We start from the raw sequence: 12003 nt of genomic DNA on the forward strand, positions 1-12003 counted from the left end.
TACACTCAGCGATAATACACTCAGTAATAATACACTGAGTACTACTACTCTTAGTACTGCTACACTGACTCCTGCAACACTAAGTACTACAACACTGAGTACTGCTACACTGAGTACTACTACACTGAGTACTGCTTCACTGAGTACTGCTACACTGAGTACTGCTACACTGAGTACTACTACACTGAGTACTGCTACACTGAGTACTGCTACACTGAGTACTGCTACACTGAGTACTGCTACACTGAGTACTGCTACACTGAGTACTGCTACACTCAGCGATAATACACTCAGTAATAATACACTGAGTACTACAACACTGAGTACTGCTACACTGAGTACTGATACACTGAGTAATAATACACTTAGTAATAATATACAGAGTACTACTACACTGAGTACTGCTAAACTGATTACTGCTACACTGAGTACTGCTACACTGAGTACTGCTACACTGAGTACTGCTACACTGAGTACTGCTACAGTGAGTACTGCCACACTGAGTACTGCCACACTGAGTACTACAACACTGAGTACTGCTACACTGAGTACTGATACACTGAGTAATAATACACTTAGTAATAATATACAGAGTACTACTACACTGAGTACTGCTACACTGATTACTGCTACACTGAGTACTGCTACACTGAGTACTGCTACACTGAGTACTGCTACAGTGAGTACTGCCACACTGAGTACTGCCACACTGAGTACTGCCACACTGAGTACTGCTACACTGAGGACTGCTACACTGAGTACTGCTACACTAATAATACACTGTACTCTGTGTAGCAGTACTCCGTGTTCCCCGTGGGACTCTTCTTCTGCACTGTTCATCCAATGTCTAAACTTTTCTTCTTTTTTTTCTAAGCACTGAGTCCTGCTGCTGCTCAGGCCCGGGTGGAGCCACCACCACCTTCAGGCAAGGACGCGCACGTGTGTGTGTGTGTGTGTGTGTGTGTGTGTGTGTGTGTGTGTGTGTGTGCGTGTGTGTGTGTGTGTGTGTGTGTGTGTGTGTGTGTGTTTAGGAGTATGGTGAATCTTTATCCTGGGGTTAAATGATGGATATCTCCATGTGAGAGGTCAGACAGTAGATATAAACTCACCTCCTGTCTGGTTAAAGCGCTGCTTCAGAATCCCAACGCCGGCTTTGAAGTACTGCTGGGAAGAGAGTGAGAGTCTAGTGCTCCTATCCAGGTAGTCTTCGTTATTTCTGGTGACCTGCTCCATCCAGTCCTGTTTGATGACTGTTCTCTGGGTGTTGCTGTCATAGTGAACAATCTGAACTCCATCCACCATCCCAACAACAACAAACTCTGGGAAGGTTGTGAGTCCAGACGACCCCGTGTAGAAATAGTGCAGAGAGTGAAGCACTGTAGACAGACAGACAGACAGGTTAATACGGTACATCACTGTGGACAGAAAGACAGACTGACATGTAGCTGTACATCACAATAGAGATATAGACAGGTTACGACAGACAGGTTAATACTGTTCATCCCTCTAGACAGAAAGGCCCATGGCCCCTCCCCCTATCACATGGCTCCGCCCCCTGGCCTTCCAGGTAATGAAATAATAATAAAGCCTTCAGTTTGATCTTATTGACTTCCAAACATCTCACTGTAGCCTACAGCACTGGCTGACCAGACCTTCAACTACAACACAACCTGCTGCCTCTTAATCAATACTGCTTACATGAATAATTATTACAATTGCGTCCCCCTTGAGGATTGAGTCTCGTCGGCTTCATTCAGGACATTAGGACTTAGTTTATATATTGCTATTATTTAAATAACTATTACAAGTTTTTTATAATTATAAGCATATTGTTGAATTTCTGTATTTGATGACGGTATTTTACCTATCTTCACATTGCCATCATTGGTAAAATAATAATTAATAATAGAATAATATAATTATTATATTTCCGGATAATATATTGACAGCAATGATAATAATTATATTATTGTGTGTCTGCGCATGCGTGATGACTCTCCAAGAAAGTTGAAAAGTAAATAATAAGATATCTCTGAGCGTTAATATAATGATTAGGATTAAAAGTAGATTTAAAGTAGACCTCGGATTCCCTCCAAACTGAAGTTGAATGTTTGTCTCTGTAATAATAGACATTTATTAACGACGTCACCAAACCAATGTTGGTTTCGTTTTCACACTTTTAACCCAAAATAAATGTTCTTATATTAGTTTAAATATTCACAGTAAAATATAATTATGTTTTTCATTAATTTAGTGAGGATAATCAAGTGCTTTTCAACCAAATTACGGAATCTAAACACCGTCTATTCAGGGACCATAAACGAACCTTTTGAAAAGATAGTTTTGAAAAGTAAAAACTTGAGTCAGTCTTACCTGAGGACACACTGTGACCAAAGACCAACAGCAGCAGCCCCACTAGAGCCTTCATATCGATGTATTCAGAAGAACAGCTCGACGAGATTATCCACAGCGACGTGACTCCGACTCCAGCAGCAGACGGACTGACCCGGAAACCTGCGAACAAGAGGCGGAGGGAGAGGGAGAGGCCGGACTGGACCAATAGGAATTCAATACGGCTGCGACGTCATTGGTTTCCAGGAGAACGGCAAGTGAAACTAACCGAAACAGCCCTGTTTCAGGTAGCTGGTTTAACATACTCTGAGTTTAATCCTGCGCTCTGAGTTGGTTGACTCAGAGTTCAGGGTTGAAAGCAACTCTGGGTTTTCGGTTTCAGAACAGGTGATCAGCGTTGGGTTAATCAACTCTGAGTGTGTTCACTCTGGGTTGAGGGCGTGCCTGTTGACTATAAAGAGCCATCATCAATAGATCTCTGACAACATGATCAAACATTTACCAAAAGCGTAGAGCCACTTACTTTTCCCCCACGGAATTGGAAATTCTAATGAACGCGTCTGCCGAGCAGTTATCCCTTTTAACAAAATTTACGCAGGAACAACCCGAGTTGCCCCAAGAGGACTTTGCAGCAAATGAAGATGAAGTATAAAAATATAGTTCAAACAGGTAAACTAATGTTTAATTGAAATCAAATCAATTGTGCTGTTTTGCCTGCTCTCCCTAATTTAACAGCTACATATATTCAACATGTGATGGGCCTATATTTAAGCAGTAAATGTAAGTAGTACATTTCTCAGCCACCCCAACACTGCCAATATTCAATAGGATTTAGATATATTAGAAGGCTACACCTAGGCAAAATGCATTTTATATATATATATATATATATATATATATATATATATATATATATATGTATGTATGTATGTATGTATGTATGTATGTATGTATGTATGTATGTATGTATGTATGTATGTATGTATGTATGTCTTCAAATAGCGCTTACTGAATATTAGGGTAACATTTTCCTCCATGTTAGCAAATCGAAAAAAAGCAGAGGCCCGGAAGACTGGAGGGGGTCCACCACCTGCAGCCCTCACAGAGGCTGAGGAGATGGCCCTCAGCCAACAGAGTATGCGTCCTGTGGCATCCCTTGGGGGAGCTCCTCTGATCCCCCCACCCCCCAGGATAGAAGTGCCTTTATAAGAGGTTGGTTATTTAAAAGAATTAAATATGTACACGCAACCCAGCGCGTTGCAAATTAGATGGGGCAATATTCTGGCTCAAGTAATAATTTCACTGTCTAATCATCTTCTTCCAGTTACTGATGGCGTCATCGCCCTACTTAAACCAGATGCCCTCACCAACCTCCATGCAATTGTAACAATTATTCACCTTCCACAGATTATTAATAATGTCTTGGTAATTGCTGAACACAACTGTTAATGTCATTACAGGAAGATGATGGAGAAATATTGTCTGCGTCATTCTAAAGGGAAGAGGAAAGGCCTATTGAGGTTAACACCTTTTAAAAATAACATCTAAAAGTTGATAGCGTTGTACAATTTAAAACTGACATCTTCTTTCTCTCAAACAGGATGAAATCAAATTCAATGAGAGGCCATCCACTTCTAAATCACAGCTTACCTCTCTAAGATTCTCCCTGGAATTATAATGAAACTCTGTACTTGGCACTGTGAAATCCAATGTCATTTTTTGCATTCCTATAGCTTCCAGTCAAAGAGCTATATAAAATCTATCTAGAAAAGCAAATACACAAAGCAGACTTGGAAATGGACCACCTTAGGCAAAAGATGCAAAAGGATGCTTTGGAGATCCAAATTTTGGAACATAAGTTAAAGGTGGGTGAGGTGCAAATTGGGATACTGTTCCCTGCTCTAAAAACATTTCCAATATGAATGACTCTTTTTTTTTGTGCTTTCAGGAAATAAAGAAATCCTCATAAAAAGTAGATTGTCTTTATTAGAACACGGGCCGTGGGGCCAAGTTATTTTTTTGAACAGTTTACTCAAAGGGTTTTACTTCAGTGAAAAATGCAGACGATTATGTTGAGCATGCGCATGTAGAGAAGAACAGCATCTGGTTAGAAGCAGTACCAGGGTCTTTTCTGCGAGCTACATCTTGTTAGCATAAGTCTAATGTACAAGGTGTCACCCCCTACCAGAGGCTGGGTCTGTCACACGAGTTTACTATCATACAGGAAGGCGAAAAGAATGCCAAAGAAAACATTTAGGAAATAATAAAGTACATTTAACTACATAGAAAACTCAACCAAAATGATTTTGACAGAGTCTTTCTCTAACCACCCTTCCGTCCTGTGGATCCATGGCGTGGTTTGGGTTGATGTGCTGCTCATCTGCAACTAGAGGTGGGTAATTTTCGCTTCTCAAAATCGCAATGTTGTGTAGAACCACACATGCAATTATTATGTCACATGCCCTTTCTGGTGTGACTCGCAGCTTTTGGAGGCACTGGAATCTTGCCTTCAGGATCCCGAACGTGTTTTCGACCCTGGCTCTCGTCCTCATATGTGCCAGGTTGTAGCGCTGCTGTGGTCCTGGCACGGGATCGGCATACGGGGTCAGAAGGCAAGGCTGGCAGGGGTACCCTCTGTCACCTAAAACGTGACCGTCGAACTCTCCTACGATACAGATGAAATATTAATCATCTGAACAAATATGGATTATAAATCCTTCAAATATAGGTTTAACTCACCACGGGCAAAGCGAGTGCTCAGATTAGACTCCCGAAATATGCGTGCGTCATGCACAGACCCCGGCCACTTTGCCTCCACTTGGGTGATGATATTTCTGGCATCACATACGACCTTCAAATTGCAGAGGAGTATAATTAGATACAGAGGCTGTTTTGTTAAGTATCTTTAATTGAAAATGCTGAAGGTCTAGGCCTACACCTGTACCTGCACATTGATGCTGTGCACTATTTAATTAAATAAATTAATTTGTAATGTTGTAGGTTTTCCAGGTGTCATCGAGTGCATCGATGGAACTCATAGTCCTATTAAAGCTCCTTCAGTGAATGAAGGAGACTATGTTAATAGGAAGTCCTTCCATTATTTATTAAATTAAAACGTTCCAAGAAACAAATAGGCTACATGATTGCTACTGTTACCTGCAATTCTGTAGAACTCTTCCTTGATTGTTCGTATGGGTCGGTGACTTGGAAACATCACAAACGTGTAAAGAAAACGTTTCAGTGCCAAAGTCACATTTCTGACAGACCGACACACGGTTGCCTTTGAAAAGTGCTCGGCGTCACCGACGTTGTAAAGAAAGCTGCCGTTTGCAAAAAAACGGAGTGCCACACCATTTGTATTGAACTTAAAGCATGCCCCCGGTGTGTTTGACAGTTAACATGGGGGCTGAGAAGGTGGTCTAAATAAATGATAGATTGCGCTGAAAAACGATAGCGCTCGTGAAAAAAAATTATCAGGAAAAGAAAGTATATCCAACCGGGGTCTTAATAATCGTTCCTCACGGAGATTCCTTCTGAGGATCGCAGCCTCTACGTCCACAGGCTCTCGTAGAAAAGGGCATGCCATTTCTAACACTTCCTTCTGTCGGAGAGCTGCCTTCAGCCTTATAGACAACAAACTCGGAGTAGGTCTAACCACCTCCCGAGCAGGTTAGACCCACGGCATATGTTGCCACAGCAATTAACTCTCGGTTGCGCTGAACCTGCTACCTGAAATGGAAAACCCAGAGTTTCCACTAACTCAGAGCGAACAAACTCGGGGTTGCTTCAAAACCAGCTACCTGAAACAGGGCTGATCGCAGACAGACAAAACACACACACACACACACACACACACACACACACACACAAGATCACATTAAAATCCTATGAAATTATTTTTATTTCCTGGTCCAAATAGCATCATAACTTCTTTTTTTTATAGCTCGCTGATATAAACGTGTGTCAGACAAACTAGTTTATATCCTACCCGTTAATAATATATCATTCCTAGGGTCTAGCAGTAGGCCTACAGTAGAACGTCTTTAAGTGCTAAAGGTTTAAGTGGACCAGTTAAAGTATATTCTACTTAAGGATTATTTTTGGTGTTGTGTTTGTCTTCATAAGCGAAAATTGACCAACACACAAATGCAAGCACAAAGACGCACACACACACACACACACACGCACTAATACACAAACAAACACATACAAACATGCCCTCGATATACACACACCCACACGCACAAGCACTCATACACACACACACACACACACACACACACACACACACACACACACACACACACACGAATACTCATACACCCACTGTCGATGTGCCACACCCCTTTCAGAGAGCGCAGTGCGTCTCCATTTTGTGGTCTGCTGCTGAAGGAGGAAGTACCAAGCCCCCAGGAACAGTGCATACTTCCGCAATCAACCAGTGCTCAGCGGCCAAGCCTGGTATTGCAGCTGTTTAAGCGGGCTGTGGACGGGTCCCTCGATTCAAGGGGCCCAGAAACAGATATCTCCGTTCACTCTCATGATATGTTAATGCTTACGGTTTTTAATAAGCACTGAATCTAGTGACTTTTTAAAAGTGTTAATACACAGTGTTATGTATTTTCCTGATTCTCTAGCTGAACAGGGGGGGTTGTTGTGATATGTAAATGAAACTAAATTATAACTATGCGGAGTGATATGTCACAACATGAGCAGCGTAGGAATCCCGGCGTGGTATCGTTCCTGAACCTAATTTGAAGTAAAGATACGTTGGATCTTATCCTCAAGTCTTCTACCTTATCTTTATCACTTCACCGGGTACCTGCGTTCATTAATCTGCCATTAGACCCTGAGGCTGAGAGGTTTCGTAGCACCCTGAGAGCGGATCTTACAATGAAAATGTGTAAATGGCTATCGCCGCACCGTAGCGACTCGTTGATGAGCTTGACTTGCCTTCTTCATTTACAGGTTTAAAAAATCCAGTCAGTTTCGGGATTTGTTAAGATATGTCCTCAGTTGTATGTGATGTGGTTTTACATTGATATGTACTGATGTACTGTGTATATGCTTGTGCCACGGGGGGGCGCTATGGCGCAGCATCTGCCTCATTAGTTTATTGTTCCGGCTGAGATGCCGTAGTAGAACGCGGGAACATATCAGCGTTACCGTGAGAATGATGTGTCCGCTGCAGTTACTAAATAAATATGCCGAAGGCTAAAGAAGACTCAACATCTTTTCTTCCGAATGCAACGTTAGCTGCAACAGTACAGTAACACAACTCAACAGGTTATGGGCCCAGGAGTCGTTCGGAAGATAAGTTTACCACCGACTAGAAAGTCGCAACCGCAACGGACTGCGTGCTAACGGGACTGCTAACTAAGAAAACTAGCTAGCTGACATGGCGGAACAACGAAGGAGATTGTCTCGACTGACGTTCGACGGAGATGAGACTAAGTATGAGCTTTGGGAGACCAAAATGTTGGGACACTTTCATTTATCAGGGCTAAAGGATACTGTGTTAAGAGAACCGAGGACAGAAGTCGAGATAGCAGCAGATACAAAGAAAAATGCTGATGCTTATGCGGAGTTGATTTTGCTGTTAGATGACAAAAGCCTCTCATTAGTTATGAGGGATGTGCCCGATAATGGAAGAAAGGCTCTGCAAATATTGAGAGAGTATTATGCGGGGAGGGGAAAGGCCCGTATAATAAACTTGTACACCACGTTGACATCGCTACAGAAGGCTAACGATGAAAGTGTAATGGACTATATCATCAGAGCTGAAACCGCCATCACAGCACTGCGGAACGCGGGAGAAACGTTGGGAGACAGCCTGCTAGTTGCTATGGCTTTAAAAGGATTGCCTGAGAGTTTCAAGCCATTCGCAATACATGTGGCACATACAGACGATAACATCACGTTTGCAGATTTCAAGACTAAACTGCGTAGTTTTGAAGAGACAGAGAAGATAAAAGCAGCCGACTCCAACGATAGTGTGATGAAAACACTAGTGAAAACCGGATGGCGGCCAACCAAGACGAGCGCGCTTGGCTGGAACAAAGACGACTCAGAGATGGTGTGCTTCAAGTGTGGCACCAAAGGCCACAGAGCGAAAGCGTGTCGACAGAAGACATGGTGCAGTTTTTGCAGAAGTGACACACACAAAGACGCCACATGCAGGCGTAAGGACAAGGACAGTAAAGACAAAAAGGATGATGTGAGTAAAGTTTCAGAAGACGCTGAGGAGAACTACATTTTCCAGGTGAGAGACGGAGGGATCCAGCGACAGCCGGCACGCAGCATCTATTGTGTTCCTGTAGGAGTCAATGACCACAACGTGTTGCTTCGTTCGTTGCGTTTACTGAACTGGCACAACTTACATTTTACGACCTTGCCGTATAACACTGCTGAAAACCTTAAAGACACAGTAACCTGTCAATAGCAGTGCATAACCTACAGAGTCCAACAGGACACATTATGAAAACAAACTGCATGTTTTCAGACATAACATTTTCCCCCCACCCCCCAGGGAACAGAAACATAACATTCACCTCGCACCCCCCCCCAATGTCAATGTCACCCTGTCACATAGTCCCCATGCCAGACAGGCGGGGCCCTCATTCTCTGAGGGCGTGCTGGCCCTGAAGCTGCGTCGTGTGACGCTGGTGGGTCCCCTGCCACCCGATTAGCTCCTGGCCGGGGCTGCCAACCTAGAGCTGCCGGCGACAGATGTGAAGGCCGGTACAGTGGGGCTTGCAACTCTGTGCAGGCGGTTTGAGTGCCAACGAGTCCCGTTCTCCAGTCTGTAAGTGGCCGGCCCCAGCTGCTTAGTCACCCGCAGAGGCTCTGACCAGTATGACTGCAGCTTATTTTGGCGGTGGAGGCGTTTGATCCTGACCCAATCCCCTGTTGAAAGTGAGGGGGTCTGCACCCTACGTGTGGCATCGTACTTCTCTTTCATCCGAGCCTGCGAATGTTTCACCTGAGCTCTGGCTTTCTGGAGCCCTGGGCTCCCACGTGCAGGAGGTGGCTCAGCTCTCAAGCAGTCCAGTGGTTGCTTTAGTTCACGTCCAATCATTAGCAATGCAGGTGACACTCCAGTGGTGGAATGTTTGGATGCCCGGATGGTCAGGAGAGTTTGGTTGAGAGCGTCGCTGAAGGTCTTCCCTTCCTCCAGACAGGCTCGGATACCATTTTTGAGAGTCCTATTCAGTCTTTCCACCCCTCCATTACTCTCTGGGTGATACACTGCCGTCCTGATGTGCTTGATGGACCTCAGCGTGGGAAACTCTGCGAACTCTGCTGATGTGAATTGGGGCCCGTTATCTGTTGTGACCACACCCGGGAGGCCCCAACGCCCAAACAGGTTGTCCAGGCGGTCGACGATGGAGTGCACGGTGATGGAGCTCAACTGGAAAACCTCTGGCCATTTCGAATGAAGATCGTGCACCACCAGCAGGTAACGGGCATGAGCAGGCTCCCCGTGAAGTTCACCGCAGATGTCGACCTGGATATGTTCCCAGGGTGAAGACGGCCAAGGGGTTGGGGTGAGAGGGGCTGTGGCGGGCTGGCCTGTTTTCCCACTCAGAAGGCAGCAGGCGCAGTTACGCACCAGCTCCTCAACGTCAGAGTCTATGTGGGGCCACCAAACTGTATCCCGGCAGCGCTGCTTTACCTTGACCACCCCAAGGTGCCCCTCATGCGCCATGTGTAGTACTCCGGACCTGAGAGTCTCTGGAATGACCGCACGGTGACCGCGAGCTAGGCACACAGCCCCCCAGCAGGAGAGCTCGTTGCGGAAGCGGTAGTAGGGAAGCAGCCTATCATCCACTTTGGCAGGCCAGCCGTCCCGGACGTAGGTGCGGAGAATCGTGAGGGCCTCATCAGCAGCTGAGGCCTGCTGCAGCTCCGCCAGGGTGACTGCTGAGCTGAGGGGCCCGTGCAGGATGTGGACCCAGTCTTCATCGCTCTCTGGGTCTGATGACACCCCACCCATCTCCTTCGTCACCGACACAGCCCTGGACAGGAGGTCGGCCACCGTGTTGGCCCGCCCAGGCACAAACTCCAGGCTGAAGTTGTACTGGTTCAGCCTGTCAGCCCACCTTAGCAGTCTCATAGGCCTGTGCCCCGAGCCTTGGGTCGCCAGCAGTGCCGTCAGCGCTTGGTGGTCTGTGCGAATGGTGAAAGCCCTCCCGTATAAATAAACATGCCAGCGTTCGCAAGCCCACAGGCAGGCCAGAGCCTCCCTCTCCCCCACCGAATACTTCTGCTCCGCTGGAGTAAGTGCTCGTGAGGCGAAAGCTACCGGGCGTTCCACCCCGTCTTGAGTCTGGGAGAGGACAGCGCCCAGCGCCACCCCGGATGCGTCACAGGTGACCAAGGTGGGCGCAGTCAGGCTGAAATGGGTCAGTGTGGGCGGGGACGTGAGCCGCTGTTTGATGACGCGCACGGCTTCATGGCAGGCCGGGGTCCAGTCCCACGCAGCCTCCTTCCTGAGCAGCCGGCGCAAGGGAGCTGTTGAATCAGAGAAGTGTGGCATGAACCTGAGATAGTAGGCGGCCATCCCCAGGAAGGAAGACAGCTGGGAATGGCGACTGCGGGTCTGGGAGGGACAGAATGGCTTCAGTGTGGGACATAATCGGGGTGATGCCCTCCTTCGAGAGCCTGAAGCCCAGGAACTCAACTTCCTCAACCCCGAACATGCACTTTTCAGCGTTCAGTGTGACCCCATGCTGTTCGAAACGCTGAAAGACTTGCACCAGGCGAGCATCATGCAGTGTGGTGGAGGGTGCATGCATGACCACGTCATCCAGGTAGATGGAGACACCCTGGATACCGGCCAGTATGAGTGACATTATCTTCTGAAAGCAGCTCGGGGCTGATGAGAGTCCAAATGCCATGCGTTTGAATCTGAAGACCCCCATGTGCATGACAAACGCTGTAAGGTCCATGCTGGGTCGTGCCAGAGGAACCTGCAGGTAGCCATTTCGTAGGTCCATCTTACTGAAGACAGTGGAGCCGTAGAAATGGCTAGTGAGTTCCTCAGCCGTAGGCAGGGGGTACTTGTCGGGGATGATGGCTTTGTTCACGTCTGTGAGGTCCACACAGAGTCGCAGTCCGCCCCCCTTTTTCTTAGCTATCACCAGGTTTGACACCCATGGCGAGGCGTCGACAGGCTCGACGACGTCTGCCCCCACCAGGCGCTGCAGCTCGGCCTCCACTGCGTCACGGAGAGCCAGAGGAATGCGCCGTAGAGGCTGGATGACAGGGCGGACTGACTGGTCAACCGTAGGCTGGTGTACAAATCCTGTCATGCGGCCCAGCCCGTTGAACAGTTGTGGGTAGCGGTCAGGCCAGGAGGTGGCGACCTGCAGGACATGCTGGCCTCTAGCATCACGCACAGCAAAACCCAGGGCAAGGAACAAGTCTAGGCCCATAATGTTGGCTCCCCTCCGGATGATGCAGAACTTGGCGTTCGGCGCACATTGTCGCCCATATCTGACGGGAAGGCAAGCCACGCCCAGAGTGGAGATGGGAGAATGGCCGTAGCCTAACAGGGGTTTAACTGCTGCTTCCAGAGGCACCTGACTGAAGAAGCGGTCATATGTGCATTCGTTCAGGATTGACACTTTGGCTCCTGTGTCCACGAGG

At 46.8% G+C, this 12003-nt stretch overlaps 1 protein-coding gene and 1 long non-coding RNA gene across 3 annotated transcripts in view; both read right to left on the reverse strand.

The window, feature by feature from the left end:
- The window catches only part of LOC307085317 (class I histocompatibility antigen, F10 alpha chain-like), a 6746-nt gene extending 4238 nt beyond the window's left edge, over positions 1-2508 (reverse strand). For both annotated transcript variants that reach the window (XM_079750083.1, XM_079750082.1), the window contains exons 1-2: positions 2374-2508; positions 1110-1376 (exon numbers count right to left, since the gene is read on the reverse strand). In XM_079750083.1, coding sequence (XP_079606209.1) covers positions 1110-1376; positions 2374-2428 — 322 coding nt within the window. In that variant the 5' untranslated portion in view covers positions 2429-2508. The remainder of the gene's footprint in view (positions 1-1109; positions 1377-2373) is intronic.
- A 1889-nt stretch (positions 2509-4397) lies between these two features.
- Positions 4398-6100, reverse strand: LOC307085320. Its single transcript, XR_013812369.1, has 3 exons — positions 5509-6100; positions 5092-5203; positions 4398-5017 (listed from the first exon to the last, which is right to left on the reverse strand). It is a non-coding gene; the product is annotated as an uncharacterized lncRNA (long non-coding RNA).
- Between the last annotated feature and the right edge of the window lie 5903 nt (positions 6101-12003).

Source organism: Pollachius pollachius, assembly GCF_949987615.1.
Source record: "Pollachius pollachius genome assembly, chromosome: 13".
Lineage (NCBI taxonomy): Eukaryota > Metazoa > Chordata > Actinopteri > Gadiformes > Gadidae > Pollachius > Pollachius pollachius.